The sequence below is a fragment of the Protomyctophum bolini genome, assembly GCF_963924005.1.
Source record: "Protomyctophum bolini genome assembly, chromosome: 21".
Classification (NCBI taxonomy): domain Eukaryota; kingdom Metazoa; phylum Chordata; class Actinopteri; order Myctophiformes; family Myctophidae; genus Protomyctophum; species Protomyctophum bolini.
Genome location: NC_137882.1, coordinates 7871999 through 7890674, shown reverse-complemented (window position 1 = coordinate 7890674; position 18676 = coordinate 7871999). Strand labels below are relative to the sequence as shown.

General features: G+C 42.3%; 3 protein-coding genes across 3 annotated transcripts in view; 2 read left to right on the top strand and 1 right to left on the bottom strand.

Annotated features, from left to right (window-relative positions):
• LOC308336053 (extracellular calcium-sensing receptor-like) overlaps positions 1-7764 on the top strand; it is a gene marked incomplete at both ends in the record, with an annotated part of 9196 nt that extends 1432 nt beyond the window's left edge. Inside the window, 9 exons of the mRNA XM_080793297.1 lie at positions 717-847; positions 1895-2171; positions 3148-3234; positions 4442-4711; positions 5305-5443; positions 5850-6004; positions 6315-6542; positions 6638-6761; positions 6851-7764. Coding sequence (XP_080649423.1) covers positions 717-847; positions 1895-2171; positions 3148-3234; positions 4442-4711; positions 5305-5443; positions 5850-6004; positions 6315-6542; positions 6638-6761; positions 6851-7764 — 2325 coding nt within the window. The remainder of the gene's footprint in view (positions 1-716; positions 848-1894; positions 2172-3147; positions 3235-4441; positions 4712-5304; positions 5444-5849; positions 6005-6314; positions 6543-6637; positions 6762-6850) is intronic.
• Positions 7765-11352: 3588 nt separating this feature from the next.
• On the bottom strand, positions 11353-12348 carry LOC308336052 (eukaryotic translation initiation factor 2 subunit 1-like; the record flags this gene model as incomplete). Its single annotated transcript, XM_080793296.1, has 1 exon — positions 11353-12348. One exon carries the CDS (start codon positions 12346-12348, stop codon positions 11353-11355), a length of 996 nt encoding a protein of 331 aa, XP_080649422.1.
• A 1035-nt stretch (positions 12349-13383) lies between these two features.
• LOC308336830 (uncharacterized protein) lies at positions 13384-15018 on the top strand. Its single transcript, XM_080794406.1, has 4 exons — positions 13384-13565; positions 13965-14076; positions 14179-14253; positions 14380-15018. The coding sequence occupies exons 1-4, from the start codon at positions 13493-13495 to the stop codon at positions 14555-14557; spliced, it is 438 nt and encodes a 145-aa protein (XP_080650532.1). The 5' UTR covers positions 13384-13492; the 3' UTR covers positions 14558-15018.
• The last annotated feature ends 3658 nt before the right edge of the window (positions 15019-18676 follow it).

Genomic DNA, 18676 nt, shown 5'->3' with positions numbered 1-18676 from the left:
CCATTTCAAGGCTTAAAATGTATAAACATCTTTTGAAAATAGCAGATCGACTACAAGCTCACAATTTGTCGCATTGTGACGCATTGTGAGCTGTATTAACGATCACCTGACGTTTCGGCCGTGAACGGCAGAAACGTAGTGTCCTGATCAGTTAAATGGTGTTTTAACAAAATAAACGCTGTTGGAGCAAAGACTGCGTGCGGACTTCTCCTTCTCTGTATGTATCTACCTTTTGTCCGGCACCAGCAAGGAACTGGATGTGCGCTTTGTATAAACACTGTAATGATAATCAAACTCTATACGAAAGTAACTAAAGTTTTCAAATAAATGTAGTGCAGTAAAAGTTCTAAATTTGCCTCTGAGATGTAGTGGAGTAGAAGTAGACGTAATTGGAAATAGGAAATACTCAAGTAAAGTACAAATACCTCACAGTTGTACTGAAGTGCAGTACTTAAATAAATGTACTTAGCCTACTTACTTTCCACCACTGGTAATGGCATAAGGGCAGTCCACTGTGGCACAGCACTGGGTATAAAATGTAGCAACTGCACATAGGATTTGGAGAAGGGGGTGTTAGACAGGGGAGGACGACGACGGTCACGATGGCTTCACCACACACGCACCTGCTTTCATACCTGTGCTTGACCTTGTTGCTATTGTTCTGTTCATTCGCTCTGTTGTTTTCCTCCTCCTCTAATTCGTCTTGTGATTCCCAGGCACAGTTCAACCTCAACAGAATTCACAAGGCCGGTGACTTTATTTTGGGCGGGTTGTTTGACATCCACTACTACTCTGTGTTCCCTGAGCCATCTTTCACCTCCAAGCAACAGGACCCCACTTGCTATGGGTGAGTGAGTATCATTAATACGGTAGCAAACAAGAGAACAGGGAACGCGCGTTGAAAGTTATTATACTGCCCTACAAAGTCAAAGTGCAGTTCTGGCTCTTACTTCCATCCAGGCAGCAATCTGCATAGCCTGGCTTGTGTCTTCCTCACCAGCTCCTCAGAAAAACACACAATACCACAGCGAAAAGATAGTCTATGAGTGTGATGTGGGATCAACAGTTGGATTTGCAGTGTTGTTGGGTTATATTGGTTTACTGGCACTCCTCAGCTTCCTCACATGCAGTAGCAGCATTTTTGTTGGACACAATTATTATGTCTCACAGGTCAAATAAACCTCCATGATTTTGGGGGATAATCAATTAGTGCAATATCATCTATAGGCCTAATAACCCATTTTGGTCAATTGAAACACTGAAGCAATTTTTTATCAGTTAGATTCTTGATGTTCAGAATAAAAATAGCAAATGGGAAGTTAATTGTTTCTGGCTGATGTTAGAGATGTAACATAATAGAGGTTGCTCAGGTTGGGATTGATGGACAAGCGGATATGTTTATATTGTATGATGTGAGTGTATTGCTGGCTATGTATGCACACACTGAAAACAAGAAGAAAGATGTGGATTTTACTGTATATAATATTTCCATTCCAACAACATGGTTTTACAGTGAAAACATTGCACCTATACAGCTGCTGTTGACAATAAATACCACCAGCAGTTTTCTTTCTGAGTTTCTCTCTGGTTCTTTAAAAAAAATTGTGTTGTTTTTGTTTCTTCTTTTTCAGGTGTGTGTGTGTTTTTTTTTTGTTCTTATATTCACGGATTCAGGTGGGCTCTGTGTGTTTTTGTAGTTTTTACATTCAGGGATTCAGGTGGGCTCTGTGTGTTTTTGTAGTTTTTACATTCAGGGATTCAGGTGGGCTCTGTGTGTTTTTGTAGTTTTTACATTCAGGGATTCAGGTGGGCTCTGTGTGTTTTTGTAATTTTTACATTCAGGGATTCAGGTGGGCTCTGTGTGTTTTTGTAGTTTTTACATTCAGGGATTCAGGTGGGCTCAGACCATGGCCTTTGCCATCGCAGAGATAAACAGAAACCCACGCCTGCTGCCCAGCGTCACTCTGGGCTACAGCCTCTACGATAACTGCGTCACGCTCGGAGTGGCGTTCCGCGCTGCGTTGTCATTGGTCAGCGGGAGAGAGGAGGAGCAGTTTCGCTTGGACGAGAGCTGCGTCGGCTCTCCTCCGGTGCTCGGAATTGTGGGTGATTCGACCTCTTCGAATACTATTGCCATCTCTAGTATACTGGGTTTGTACAGAGTTCCCTTGGTAAGTTTCCTACTCTAACCCAGTTCTTTTTTTTTTTACCCATCACCAATGTTATAGTGGATACAGTCGCTGTCAGGTGGAAACCTTGTTAGAACAAAACAGTTACTTTTCAGGAAATATGTCAGAGAATAACCTGTATTCCAGAGAGAGAGAGAGAGAGAGAGAGAGAGAGAGAGAGAGAGAGAGAGAGAGCGAGAAGGGTTGTGTGATTACTGATTACCCAGCAGAAGTAATTGTTATTGCCTGTTACTAAGCTGTCAATGGTGATACAAGTTGTTTTCTGAAACTCCAAATGACAAAGGCTACCACTAACTGTTTAGTATAGGCCACAAAACAGGTTAATTTTGAATTGTACCTTTGTTTTTTTTTCCTTTTCTTTTTAGGCTTAAAGGAGAATGCCATGCTAGAAGACTTTCTTACCTTTATTTGTAGTTGTCACGTCCCCACCAAAGAGGTCCAGGTGTTATTTTGTGCAAAAGTGCATTATTGGCTATTTCCCCTAATATAAGCCCTCAATGGGGGTTGGGGTTTTGCTAATTGCTTATTTCCATCAAAATAATTATAGTAAAGTGTGCCACTTGGGATACTATTTACATTGAAAAAGATTTTTGAGCGATGGAAATAAGCAAATTAGCACAACACCCCAAAGCCCCATTCAATTCAATTAAATTCATTGAGTGCTTATGGTAGGGGAAATAGCCAATAATGCGCTTTTGCACAGAATAACACCTGGACCTCTTTGGTGGGGACGCAACAACTACAAATAAAGGTAAAAAGCCTTCTAGCATGGAATTCTCCTTTAACCCTGTCTTATAGCTGCTAGCCGCTATATTTATTATTATTATTATTATTATTAATTATTTACTATTTCAAGCAGAGGGGTAGGGGATCTCTTTGAGCTGAGGTGGAGCGTGGCACAGCCTCGTTATAGCATGTAAAATGTATATAACCTGGTATCATATCACCTGTTTTGCAGGTGAGTTACTACGCCACCTGCTCCTGTCTGAGTGACTGGAATCAGTTCCCCTCCTTCTTTAGAACGATCCCTAGTGTTCCTTTCCAGGTAATCCATGTTGCATTCTGCCTGTCCTTTGCTGTGTGTATAGTATAGGCCAGTGGCAGTAACTATCATCCAGAGATTAAAATAGGGTGCATTTTGCATCCCAGAACACAGTTTATAGTTAAGCAATTTTGGCCTGACGTCGAAATAAAAATCACACATGTGTGTGTGTGCGTGCGTGCATGTATATATATATATTAGAGCTGGGACTCGATTAAAAAAATTAATCTAATTAATCAGAGGCTTTGCGATTAATTAATCTAGATTAATCGCATTTTAATCGCATATTATTATTTGACCCGAGAACAGTCAGAAAGCAATTTTTTCAAATGGATTTTGGTATTATGACTTTATGAGTAAAGGAATGAATAGTGAATCTTTCTTCAATAAATCCACATGTTCTTCCTTTCCGTTGTCATAAAGCTGCTGGATTCTTTTTGAGATTGTCTTTCTGCATGGCAGCACATATGTTGTGTCAGACGAAGCTATCTGTAGCACTTTTTGCAGCCCCATATCTTCGACCACCGCAAGTGGTCTACAGTTGACTGCAACCCAGTAAGCCAGGGAGTTTGTTATTTTGTCAGACTTGGACTTAGTCATATTGCCTCTGAAACCAGGCATCAGGTCGAGTGTAGGTTGCGACGTTGAAGAAGACGGAGTAACGTGAACTTCCACGCTAGCAGCAACATGTTTGGCATTGATGTGATATGTGAGGGACGATGTGCTGCGGTGATAGGCAAATTCTTTGTTGCATAACATGCATACAACTGCATTTCTGTCCACGCTTCCATCCGCTCGCTTTTTAAATCTAAATTTCCCACTAAATTTCCCAAGCTGCGCGTTCTTATTTGGGTCTGCATTCATGCTAACGTGTGCTGTTTCAGTTTGTTGTTATCGTCTAGTACTAGCAAAAGTGAATGCTCAGACAGCAATGTTGCTGCTGGGTGCGTCAGCATCTTAGGTAAGTGGAAACGTGCGCCCAGTGAGAAAAGTTCCGGTTCGGCGGTGAAAACAAAATATGCGATTAAATGCGTTAATTATTTTAACGCGTTAATTTTTCTGTAGTTAATTAATCTAAATTAATCGCAATTAGTCCCGGCCCTAATATATATATATATATACACACCGGTATACCTATATACATATACACGATTACACGTGCATATAGCCTATAAGCACGTGTATGCCTCCATTCTTTATATCCAATCAGGTGCGAGCCATGCTCCACATTATGAAACGGTTCGGGTGGACCTGGGCAGGCCTGTTGTTCATTGACAACGACTGGGGTCACGATGCCGCCCGCATCTTCCAGTCTGACCTGAGCCAGTCCGCCCTGGGCTGTCTGGCCTACCTGGAGGCCCTGCCCTGGGACCACGACCCCGCCCAATACCAGAGGAGCGTCACTGTGATGAAGAGGTCCACAGCTCGTGTGGTCATTGTGTTCGCCTATGGGAGATATGTGGACAATCTCATGGCCGAGGTTAGGGTTAATAATTATCCACTTAACCCAATAAGATCTGAGGCCAATTCTACAAGTCATTTTCTTCACTGTGAATAAATAGCCGATGAACAGGCTGGCTCTAGACTAGAGGTTTGGGATCTCTGAATCTGTCAGTCCTTTTTACACCCATATTTGTGGAGAACTGGAGATCACTCGATAGTTGCTGGCCTATACAAACACAAGCAAATGACAGGCTAAATGCATCTGTGCGTGTGTATTATATTTGAAGTCATTAACACTAGTGTCTGTGAGGTCTTTCTGACCCATTTAGAGATTTTGAAGTTGATTATCTTTGCCCGTGAAACTCTCAGAAGGATCTCCTTCCACAACTTTTTCCTAAATATTTGATTCAAATCATCTCTTCCCCCCCCCCCCCCCCCGTGTCATTTTAGATTTTTAGTGTTGGCTATTCGAAAATAGCAGATATACAAGCTCACAGCGGGTTAACTTCGTGCCACACTGCAAGCTTGTAGATTTGCTATTTTTGAACATTTTGTAAAGTGTGAGTAGGAGGCATTTGTAGAATCGGCCTCAGGTCTTAATGGATTTGTTTGTTTCAATACAACCAACAGGTGGTAAAGCAGAATGTGGCAGGCCTGCAGTGGATAACCGCTGTGGGCTTGACAACAGACACCAGGTTCCAGACTCCCGACTTCATGCCGTACCTGAGAGGCACCCTGGGAATTGCGGTCCGCCACGGAGAGATAGCAGGTCTGAAGGACTTCTTGTTAAGAATACACCCCGACAATGACCCTGACAGCATACATGATGGCAATACCATAGTGAGTATTTTGGTTAATAGTTATATTAAGCTGCATTTTCCACACATGGTTAAAACATAGTGAAATCAGCCGATATATAGTTCTGCTATTTTCACTTTTGCATGACACAGTTGTGCTACAAAGTATAAAACAACGCTAATGTGGATAATTTATTGATAGAGTTTTGATAGAAATATAGCCTAGAGTTGCTTAATCAAAAAAGTAAACAATATAATGACAGCCAAAAAACCGAATCGATGGTTGTAGCCCTAAAATATTCACATTCGTCATGTTTCTCCAGGTGAGGCAGTTTTGGGAGGACACATTTCAGTGTAAATTTGCTCCCCTTCCGTCAGAGTGGGTGGATGCTGGTGGAAGGGTGTGTACAGGACAAGAGGACCTAGCAACGGCAGACACGATACTGCTGGATGTGTCTAACCTCAGGGATGAGTACAATGTGTACAAGGCTGTGTATACTATGGCCCATGCCCTCCACGACATGTTGCAGTGTGTACCAGGAAGAGGGCCGTTCACTGGGCACAGCTGTGCCCGTTTGCAGACAATACAACCATGGCAGGTGTAATGTTAATTAACAGTTTGCCAAGCTGTTTCTAGTTTGATTCAAATATAGAATTATAATGAATTAAAAAAAAGCATGAAAAGAAATCTCCTTATAGTGATGTAGTGTAGTAATACCAATTGCTTTGGCGGTAAATATTTATCATTGTTTGGAAAAGTAACACTGTTGCACACAAGCCTTTGGGGGGGATACTTGCCAAGTAGCTGATGCTCTTCGTAATTTTTCTCATTACCATTTCTAGCTTGTGTATTACCTGGAAAAGATCAACTTCACCACACCATTTGGTGATCATGTATCATTTGATGAGAATGGTGATGCTTTACCGATCTATGATGTCATGAACTGGGCATGGCTCCCCGATGGAAGCACAAAGGTTCACAATGTAGGTGTATATAAGAAGTCAACCTCCGCAGGTGAAGAACTCATCCTCGATGAAGACAGAATATTCTGGAACTTTGAATCCAACAAGGTCACTTATGAGCTCTCTAAAATAACTCATGTCAAGCTTATGATCATGTGAATGAAATTGTAGTACTCTAGACTGTAATTGTTACAATTCTGTAGCCTCCTCAGTCAGTGTGCAGTGAGAGCTGTTCCCCTGGAACCCGTGTGGCCAGAAGGAAAGGGGAACCTGTCTGCTGCTTTGACTGCATTGCTTGTTCTGAGGGAGAGATCAGCAATGAGACTGGTAGGTTTACATTATGTAGCAATGTACTGCCGGCTATCCTAAGATGATACTAACTACAGTATGTATGTCTATTCCTTTAACCATGTCAGACTCTACAGAGTGCATCAGTTGTCCGGCGGACTTCTGGCCCAATCCACAACGTGACCACTGTGTCCCTAAGAGCATGGAATTCCTCTCCTATCATGAGCCCCTGGGTATCTCCTTAACCGCCATCTCATTGCTAGGCACACTTATCTCTACCATGGTCCTGGGAATCTTCATTTATCATCGAAACACACCCATGGTACGCGCCAACAACTCAGAGCTCAGCTTCCAACTTTTGCTATCGCTCAAACTATGTTTCTTGTGCTCACTTCTATTCATTGGACACCCCAGACTCTGGACTTGTCAGCTGAGGCATGCAGTATTTGGGATCAGCTTTGTGCTGTGTGTCTCATGTATCCTGGTAAAGACGATGGTGGTTTTGGCTGTGTTCAAGGCCTCTACGCCTGGGGGTACAGACATTATGAAGTGGTTCGGTACAATGCAGCAGAGAGGAACAGTTCTGGCTCTTACTTCCGTCCAGGCAATAATCTGTACAGCCTGGCTTGTGTCTTCCTCACCAACTCCTCATAAAAACATACAATACCACAGTGATAAGATAGTCTATGAGTGTGATGTGGGATCAACAGTTGGTTTTGGAGTGTTATTAGGTTATATTGGTTTATTGGCACTCCTGAGCTTCCTCCTAGCATTCATGGCAAGGAATCTTCCAGACAACTTCAATGAAGCCAAGTTAATCACCTTCAGCATGCTGATCTTCTGTGCTGTGTGGATAGCCTTCATCCCAGCATATATCAGCTCCCCAGGCAAATATGCAGATGTAGTGGAGGTATTTGCTATTTTAGCATCTAGTTTTGGCATTTTGGTGGCACTGTTTGGACCAAAATGTTACATAATCCTTTTGAAACCTGAGAGAAACACTAAGAAGTCCATCATGGGTCGAGGTGGCACGAAAACATAGAAGCAGAAATGAAATGATATGTATATATATATATTGTACAACAATAAATGTATATGGAAACATTTGTTTGCTGATAACCTTTTAGTAGATTCAGTTGTCTATACCATATTAAACCAAAAGCAGTAATCGGATTAGAGATCATATTAAATCAAAAACTAAAATTAGTGAAGTTGATTACCCTCCCTTAAAGATGTTTGGTGATGTTCTGTGTTGGTCAAAGTACTATGAGGCACATTGGTTACAATCATGTGGTGACACGGTGGTGTGTCATCAGGTCTGATTTCAACCCCCCGCCCCTCAAAAACATAACTCACATAATGTTCTTATTGCACAATTCAGTAAAACATAGATCCCAGATGTTTGCATGTTTTCAGCCATTACTTTTTAAACATGTCTAATGTGTTTAGAAACAAATCACTGAACTGTCTTTACAGGGTCTTGAATCTGGGTTCGTTATGCTTGTACTTTTGAAAGTTGCCTCCCAAGTTTAAATGCTCTCATTCTTTACACATGGATGGTGTGATTGTTTTCCCCAGAACACCTTCCCCTGTGGTCCCATGCTAATTCGACTGTCATTAGGGAGGGTCATGTTTCACCGCTTGCTCAGAGAGGCTCTCGGAAAAATTAAGTAAACTGCCCGTCCACCATTATGTAGTCTAAAGCTGCGTTCAGACTTGAATATATATATTTGGTTCGTCCCTATGTGTTGCGCCACTCCCGTTCATGCAATTCTCGTCTTTGCATTGACTTCGTATGTAATTGCTCCGCTCTAACCATCCAAGTATGAACGCACCTTAAGGGTTTAACTCCACCGCGGAAGGAAGAACTCTTTTTTCAACTCTTTTTCAGTGTCAAATGTCTAGGGTAATGCAATACTGGGCGCTACACTCCCTCTGCCAACCTGAACTCTGCAGTTCTTGCTTTCGTTTACTTGCATACAGAGAGTTACAGGACCATGTGCAGTCAGTGTAGCAACAACTCAGCGATCACTGGAGTTGTTGCAACACTGACTGGCCAGGCCACGAGTTTGCCATGATGTTTCACAACGTACAGTACTCAGAATGAATGACGAACCGTTCCATATAGTGGAAACGGGCTGACCATGACACCAGGGTGATCGTCTCCGGTTCCCCTTGAATAACTGATGACTGTCATGTTCTGAGTCAGATACATGATCTGACTCAGAGTTATGCTCCCCTAAGTGGTGGACAATCCAGGGGGACAGAGACCCCGAACCGACCTCCCGCCACTTCAACTATAATGAACTAAAATCTTTATAAGAATTGGCTCGCGGCCAAACAGTTCCAAGTACAAGCACTATTTAAGGTCATGATATAAGCAGGCAAAGTGAACTTCAATTTAATGACATCACATTCTTTCAGGCAGTGACAGTAATATACAGTATACTCTACGTGTTACTGTTATACATGTTTTGTTTGGACAGCAGCTGTTGATTATTTACCAGCGGGAGCCATGAGACTTGTACAATGAACTACATTACTCACCTAACGCTGCGGTGGTTCCATGTTTATTTTTTTTCTCTATAATTTTTATCCCACGATTTTGTAACCCATTTTCCACCCCTGTGTCAATTATCCCATGTGATCCTGGGCTCTACACACCCTCCGCCAACCTTGTCCCCATATATGGGGGACATGGGGAGAGCAACGGACTTGAACTCATGCTCCCTTCATGCCTGAGTGTCCAAGTTGCTCCTTTACAACTGACAGGGGGGAGTTTCCCTGGTTGGACGTAGCGCGTGGAAGGAACATGTTATTCCAACCAGTTGCTTTCCCCTCCATAAGGCGCCCCGGCTGGCCAGGGTTACAGGATTACTGCATGTTTTTTGTGAGGGTACCTACTACCTACCCTATAGGAGGTTTTTCTTCTGGACCATGTATCCAGTGACTCACACGCACGCACACGCACACACTTGGTATACTATCGATTCGATATATTCATAATAAATCCTCCACACACAGCACTTGGACTCGGTTCCAAAGAGATAAATACTGTGAAAATAGCCGATCTACAAGCTCACAACAACTACGAGGCATTGAGAGCTTACGAGATCCCCCCCTTCCCCCAAATGATGTGAGGATGTGGGGAGTGGGGAAGCCCATATATGGGTCTGCCCTACAGCAGTGATATGAGCAATGAATGAACAGTGAGGAAGTGTCATGCATCATGTGACCGGCTACTGGCCAACAGGAAACCATTTCATCACTTGGTTTCTTAGGGATCCTCCACGATAACGCAAATGTGATCACAGCAGTTTCATTCATTTTGACACGAGTTCTAAGAAATGAGTGTTGGTTGGCACAGGATGGGGATATGACAAACAGTTTGGAAGTGCATAGATAGCCGAGTTGCTGTCATCAGTGGTTTTCAACAAGTGACGACAACCAGTGACGGTCACCAGTGAGGGTGTTGCTTGGTTTCATTTCACACTCTCAATCTGCATTACGTAATTTACAAGAAGTCTACACAATTAGAGAATGTAGAAGTATTATTTTTGACAACGTTTGCCTGTTATCTCTCCTGTGGTACCAACATCAATACAGCATGGAATTGTGGACACAATCTTATCCAACAACATATTCAAAGTTTTGGGTCTGAGGCTAAATCTCATGAAATGGTGGGCCGTGGCTCAAATCCCGAATAAAACCACTGAAAACCACTGATCTATTTGACCAGAGTCCCTCAGGGATCCATATCCTAGTGTTCTTTGTGTTTTCGCTCTATTGATGTTATGTGAATCCTATTGTGTAAGATTGTACTGTCCCCATTTGGGTGTTCCAACCTGATAATATAATGTATTTTATTTCTCAGTTTTCTACTTGGTATGTAGGGTGTGATTACACATTGGATTAAGGTGAATTCTGTGTTGATTGTTGTGGGGTGATATAATTTGTGTAAAGGTGAGTGCTTTTAGGTCGGCCAATCTGGTGGTCGTCGAGAGCACTGGAAACTTTGGCTTGCCGAAAATAGTGCCAAAGCACTGCTGTGGGGCTAGTATGGTAAGATCATCTGAATCATCAGAACTGTTTGTCCAGTGGTGCACGGATGCCAAGAACAATAACTCAATCATCCTCACCCTACCGCACCACACCTGGAACCAACGGTTGTTACCTAATCCCAGAGACGTGGCTGGATCTGGAGGTTAGGAGTGGAGCTGGAAGGCAAGGAGCTGGCATAGCTATACCTTGAATAAGAGACGGAAATGCTGTTGGGTTGCAGAGCAGATTCAGCCAATTATCAAGAGCCTATAATATAGGCTCTTGATAATTGGCTGAATCTGCTGAATCTGAATCTGCAGGGAGTATATTATACTCCCTGCAGTTAAAGAGTACTGTTCAGCAGCACTCATTTTCCACCTTTGTATGCTGACCCTCTCAGAGTTGAGGGATAATGTGCAGGCCACATGCATGATTACACAGGCACAGGCCCATCAGAAAATGCCCTGAATATTCCAAAGATGTCCTATTGGATGTAAGCCTGGCTAATAAGCCAGACTAATATCACACAACACTGTCGTGGGAACGGCTGATTCGGTCTGGCTTATTAGCCGGGCTATATTGGATGGACTTAGTCCTCTGCTTTGGCTGCCGTCTCCTCTGCGTCATAATTCACGTCCAGCTCGGCGTTCTCTTCCTCTAGACTTTCCAACTGCTGGACCACCACCTCATCAGCTTTATCTTTCTCTAGACTCTCTAGCTGCCGGGCCAATTCTTTCTCATCCGTCTCGGTCACCACTGTTGGCTCCAATTGGATTTCAAAAATTCCCTTCTTGTCCTCTATCTTCTCCTTGATGGCAGCCATGGCCTGTTTGAGGACAGACAGGCCCTCTGTGTGCTCCAGTGTCGTCGTCGTCATCATAAATCGTGGATGAGCGATCAGGTTTATATTAATAGGCATGGCGTCCGTTGAGTAGGCGCGACCTGCCCACAGAGCATCTTTGATGGCATCAATCCCCTCATACTCGTAGCACTGCACATCAATGTCTGCTCTGATTTTGACAGCCTGCGGAGTGAGTCGTCTTTTGATGTTGTCAATCAACCCCTTCCTCTCCATCTCCGTCAGGTCCAGGCCGTCGAGGATTGAAGGATCTGACTCGGCCTGTTTAAAAGCATCATACGCTCCATAACCGGGCTTGTTGGATTTCTCGTCGAAGACCCAGGCAGTGCGCTGAAACAAGCTCTCCAGCTCTTCATCCTTGGTGTATTGAAGCCCATTAGCCACTTGTTGAAGGATGCTGTACACATTTTTGGATTTGGTGAATTTATCATGACACTTGGCCTTATCCTCTTCGGTAACTCTTCTTTTTGATAAATCAATATATCCTTTCTCGTTGTCTACTCTGATGACCTCTACGACCTCTTCGTGGCCTATGCGGATGAGCTTATTGATGGAACGGATACGCCGGCGTGACAGCTCACTGAGCGGGATCATGCCCTCTTTGTTGTTGTACTCCAAAAGGTTGACATAGGCGCCCATCTCGTCAATGGACCTCACCTTCACCATCACAACATTCTCCTCCTGTGGAAGCCGGGGTTGGTAAAAACGACAGCTGAGTCCTGGCATCTCTGTGATGTATATGGTTACAGACACTGTACTGGAAATATAGATGTGTCCTGGCTCTCCCTCACTCTCTATGACCTGTTCTACCTGTTGTTGAGCTATAATTAAATATTTTTAGTCTTCACCCCTTTATATAAGGGCTCAGATCTGCCCGGGAGTTCTGTGTCAGGCATGCCCAAATATGGAGTGTTGTGATGTCAGTACAGGCCAGCTCCATGTATGGAGCCTGGCCAGGGGCCCCCGTGGGTCAGACCGACTCGACACTCCCTGTGGGGGTGTGGGACGCGCGTGTCCAATTTGAAGTCGGTGGGGCGAACGGTTCTCGAGTCACGTGCATTACAGACGTACACACGTACAGAGACATGGGCCCTCATTTATCAACGCGGCGTACACCCAAATCTGGGTGTACACCGCGTTGAGGGCCATGGTGCATTTATAGATAGATGAAAATCATGCATCTGTGACTTAAACAACGTACACACTTTGGAAGTAGGGTAAACATGGAACCGGCACAGGGGGCACGGTGGCACAGTTGGTAGTGCTGTCGCCTCACTGCCTTGTATCACCACATTACAATGCTTCATCATCCCCTATGATGAAGTTCAAGACTTCATCATACAAGCGTGTTGTGTAAAAGTAGCCATAGTATGTGGTTATATGTGTGTGTGTGTGTGTGTGTGTGTGTGTGTGTGTGTGTGGGGGGGGGGGGGGGGGGGGAGGATTTATTATGAATATATCGAATCGATGAGTATACCAAGAGTGTGTGTGTGTGTGTGTGTGTGTGTATCACTGGATACATGGTCCAGAAGAAAAACCTGCCATGTGTCATTGCTGTCATGTAAGATGGTCTGTCTGTCTGTCTGAGAGAGAGAGAGAGAGAGAGAGAGAGAGAGAGAGTTACGGGGTGTGTTTGTGGGTGGGTGGGTGGGTGGTGTGGCGTACCAGTAGTTGCACTTCTGCTTTTCCAGGCCTTAAGTATCAGACACCCTTCAAGCCTGTCACTTCACTAGACTGCACTGAGGAGAAGAGAGAGGAAGATTGAATCTAACAATCATTGAATCACAGTCAGTCATTCATTCACTCACTCACTCACCCTCTCATTCATTCATCCATTCATTCCACATTGAGTCTAGTGTCTATAGTAAAAATGGTGTCCTGTGGAATCCTGCTGAAGATTGCTGTAATAATGCTGGTGACTCTGGTTGTCATGGCCTCAGCCGGTGAGTTACATGAGTATGCAGTAGTATAGCAGTATGTGTAATTGTGTACGGTACAATGCCTAAAATAGTCAGTGGTGGAAAGTAACTAGGTACATTTACTCAAGTACTGTACGTAAGTAAAACATTTTAGGAATTTACTGGAGTGATCTGTTCAATAATGTTTTACTTCTACTCGACTACATCTCAGAGGCAAATATTGTACTTTCTTTACTCTACACTACTATGTATTTGAAAACTAGTTACTATTATTATTACAAAACATAACATAATCCATTTATATAACTTGGCTATTTGAAAACAGCAGATCAACAAGCTCACATTATGGGTATGATAACCACCTATGTTATGTGTCATTCATAGCAAAATGACCTAACCCTTGATCCATGTGTTTTCCTACAGCGCCTGAGAAGCTAGCATCCTGCTGCACTACAGTAAGCAGACAGGAGATCCGAGAACCTATCACTGGATACATGGTCCAGAAGAAAAACCTGCCGTGTGTCACTGCTATCATGTAAGAGTCTATCTATCTATCTATCTATCTATCTATCTATCTACCTACCTATCTATCTATCTATCTATCTCGTGTAGGATCTAAACTGTTGTGTTCTTGCAGTTTTCAGACAGAGAAAGGAGTGTTCTGCAGTCAATTCAATGCTCCCTGGGTACGAAAGACAATCAAACACTTTGAGTAAGTTATATTATTGAAGTAATGCATTGATTCACTCACTCACTCACTCATTCATAATAACTAGCATTCACTAATTCCCCCCCACTCCGCTTAACTGTCACCGTTTCTGTATTGTTTTCTTAACAGGGCGGCACGCAGGAATAACGCCAAGCCTACCTCCCCTCTCTCCACCTCCTCTTCTACTCCCTCTCTCCTCTCCCTCCTTACTTCTTCCTCTTCTCATACGTCCTTGCCTCCGACCTTCTTGCCTTCTACCTCAATCACCTCCTCCTCCTCCTCCTCCTCATCCTCCTCATCCCAGTGAGGTCTACAGTCGTATACCTCAGCTCAGCGGGCCAGCGGGCCAATAACAGGCCGCGCTGGGCAACACCTACGCTCTTGACTGTCTACTCTAAACAACACAAGTGCTGGAATTTGGCGGAAGCGGAAAAAAGAGAAGTTCAACCGCGCCCCACCGCCCTCTCCCTCTCCAGCCAATGACCTCAATCCAGGAGGCAACCAGGAAGTCAACGAGGATGAATCAGCATTTCTGTTGAAGCGGCATGTGAATGAACGTGTTGAAAGTCGAGTGCTATTAATGATACTTTCAGGGCCATATTCGTGACATGATATAGGTTTGATAGGTTTTAAATTATTAACACAACACTAGTCTGTGTTTAATTTATTCTCGGTGCTCGGTGAACCTGTAAGAATGTATTTATTAGATTAATTTATTTATGGAATGAAATTATGTTGTTATTCCTGTTTTTATTGTGTTTCTAAGCTCATTATGTTATTTATGAAACCAACTTAAAAAGGTATAGGGTAAGTGAAATGTATTCGTTAAAATAAGTGTAAAATCTCTAGTCTATATCCTTGTTATTGCTATAGTATTTGTTCAGTAACAGGAGTGTCGATCACAGAAAACCCATACTTTTAAGATACTTTTGAGTTATTTTATTTATTACTTTAACTACCATGTTTTCATAGAAGGGGGAGTTGTGAAAGTGACACATTCAAATAATAAATAAATTAAATGTTTCACATTTTCATCGTTTCATTTCTTCATTTGAAAATAGAAGATCAGATCTATACACTGAGGTATAACTTGATTGGGTTTCAATATCCAATCAGGAGAGAGAACCCATATAAGCTTATATTTTTACAGTGTGTACTGTACATATTTATTGGTTTAACTTCCAATTTTACTTATTTATCATGTATCCAATTCTTGATCCCGGAGACCCCCGGTACTGAACAAACACTCTAATAGAAATTAGGGAATAAGAGCTATTTACATTAATCATATCAAAACAATATCACTTACAGTTCTTTAATCTCTACTACTTCTATTCCGTCCCCTGAGTGTGTGGCTCCACGAAGTGACAGATAGGCCTATAGCTAAACAGAAAGGCACTGATAAAGACTTGGAGAGACGTGGACGTAGAATTGGAGGTTGAACTGAAGAAACTGAATACAGAGAGGGCAGAGTGTGGAGAAAAATAAAAAGAGCACAAGTTGTAAATGACTATGATGATCTCTCTCCTCCCGGCTCTGCTGTAAAACGGTTTGAATAATTGTGCTTATCAATAAAAAATAAATTGGAGGTTGTTTAAAAACATAAATGTAATACCTAGATTCTACTTACAGCTAGACAAGAACACTGCACTACAAATGACAAGGCAAGCCGGCAATTGACCATAAATCTCATAAATGTAAAATAAAACGGCAAAATGTGCATCGATCATTTCATTATTCTTAAAGATGATTGAAACATAAAGTAAACTCACAGACAAAGCTTCTCCAATGGCTCAAAACAAGTGGATGGCAAGTGATTAAATATACTGGAGCATACTGTGTATACGTATATGCAGATATGTTCTGAGGTGGTACTTTGTGTAAAAAGGTTGAGAACCACTGGTGTTAGATATATTGTAGACAGAGCATATTAGAGTACATACTTTTGTAAATATTTCTCCCATGTACCTTTGACCCGATTCATTTCTATATCCCTATGTTTTTGTTCTGCCTTGTTTGTTTTTGTTCTGCTCACTGCACTACTGTATTATATTGTCACAGCTGTGTGATACCGTATGTTCCTTGTTTTTCATTTGTTTATACTGTGTTCATTGTTCAGCACCTTGTAACTTTGTTTCGAAAGGTGCTTTATAAATAAAATGTACTTACTTACTTTCTGTGTGTTTTCTCAACAAAAAAAGCAAAGAAAAAATCTGACTTGCAGGAAGTAAAGCCTTGCACATGTGATCATAACTACCAATAAGAACAGGGGAACATAGAGCACATTTAGCTGACAGCAGTCTTCAAAGCAACCACTGGATGGTGGTAAATACTCTTTCCTTCAAGTGACAAGACAAGTTCTACTCTCTCAGAGAGTCATCCCTAAACATTTCATAATTGTACACGAAATAAAGGAAGATCAATATTCTTCATTATTATTATTCTGTATTTTGTTTAGCTCTGTGTGATATGATCACTTACTTAGTAAATTCCATGACTTCAAAACAAGGGTATCCAGGCTGGAGCACCCAGATACAAATGAAAATGCAGAACTCTGAAAATGCTCTCTTGCAACAACCCTCACCAACCTTATGTCTAACCAATGACTAGTCTAAACTAAGTATGCACCCAGCAGGTTATGTATGCTTACTAGAGCTGGGACTCGATTAAAAAAATTAATCTAATTAATCAGAGGCTTTGCGATTAATTAATCTAGATTAATCGCATTTTAATCGCATATTATTATTTGACCCGAGAACAGTCAGAAAGCAATTTTTTCAAATGGATTTTGGTATTATGACTTTATGAGTAAAGGAATGAATAGTGAATCTTTCTTCAATAAATCCACATGTTCTTCCTTTCCGTTGTCATAAAGCTGCTGGATTCTTTTTGAGATTGTCTTTCTGCATGGCAGCACATATGTTGTGTCAGACGAAGCTATCTGTAGCACTTTTTGCAGCCCCATATCTTCGACCACCGCAAGTGGTCTACAGTTGACTGCAACCCAGTAAGCCAGGGAGTTTGTTATTTTGTCAGACTTGGACTTAGTCATATTGCCTCTGAAACCAGGCATCAGGTCGAGTGTAGGTTGCGACGTTGAAGAAGACGGAGTAACGTGAACTTCCACGCTAGCAGCAACATGTTTGGCATTGATGTGATATGTGAGGGACGATGTGCTGCGGTGATAGGCAAATTCTTTGTTGCATAACATGCATACAACTGCATTTCTGTCCACGCTTCCATCCGCTCGCTTTTTAAATCTAAATTTCCCACTAAATTTCCCAAGCTGCGCGTTCTTATTTGGGTCTGCATTCATGCTAACGTGTGCTGTTTCAGTTTGTTGTTATCGTCTAGTACTAGCAAAAGTGAATGCTCAGACAGCAATGTTGCTGCTGGGTGCGTCAGCATCTTAGGTAAGTGGAAACGTGCGCCCAGTGAGAAAAGTTCCGGTTCGGCGGTGAAAACAAAATATGCGATTAAATGCGTTAATTATTTTAACGCGTTAATTTTTCTGTAGTTAATTAATCTAAATTAATCGCAATTAGTCCCGGCCCTAATGCTTACACAAACTCTGAGAGTTGACCAATAAGAGTAACATGACTGGTCAATGCACAACCACTGTACTATGTGACGTCTCCTACATTCTCCTATTTCTGGAGTTATACAATGAAGAAGTTGTTCATTGGGCTATAGAAATGAATCGGGTCAAAGGTACATGGGAGAAATATTTACAAATGTATGTACTCTAATAAACCAATAAGTGACTTATTGGTTTCACGTTGCACAGTACGTACGTGTGTGTGTGTGTGTGTGTGTGTGTGTGTGTGTGTGTGTGTGTGTGTGTGTGCGTGTGTGCGTGCGTGCGTGTTGAATGAGGACGTGAAAGTGCAGTCATTTGACCAATCAGCAGGCGTGTCAGGGTGACCTGACATCTGGGACTGCCAGTGCCCGGATGGAACAGAGGTCACATATCAGATCTACAAGCTTGTCAGATGGCTGTGTTTGCCACTACTGCGATTCGATTCGATTATGTTCAACTTCAGAGGTGGAAAAAGCTTTTATTTTTTTACTTAAGTAAAAGTATCAATACTTCCTGTAGAAACACTCCTTTACAAGTGAAAATATTTCTGTCTGAGATGTAGCAGTACAGTACTTGAGTGGTTACCGTCCACCACTAATAGCCTATGTTTAACCACTTAAAGGACAACTTTTAGGTTCATGTTTTAGGTTGTTATTAGAGAAAGTAAAAGATGAGTAAAAGTAAAAGTGTTTACAGGCTTCACAGTTATGTCCTTCACAGGACAAGTGGAAGAAATTATATAATCTATATTGACTATATGCTTGCACCTCATGGTTCATAACTACAGGCCTCTCAAAACACACTTAGAGACGTACAAATATACACTAGCTTCTTTAAAAACAGGAA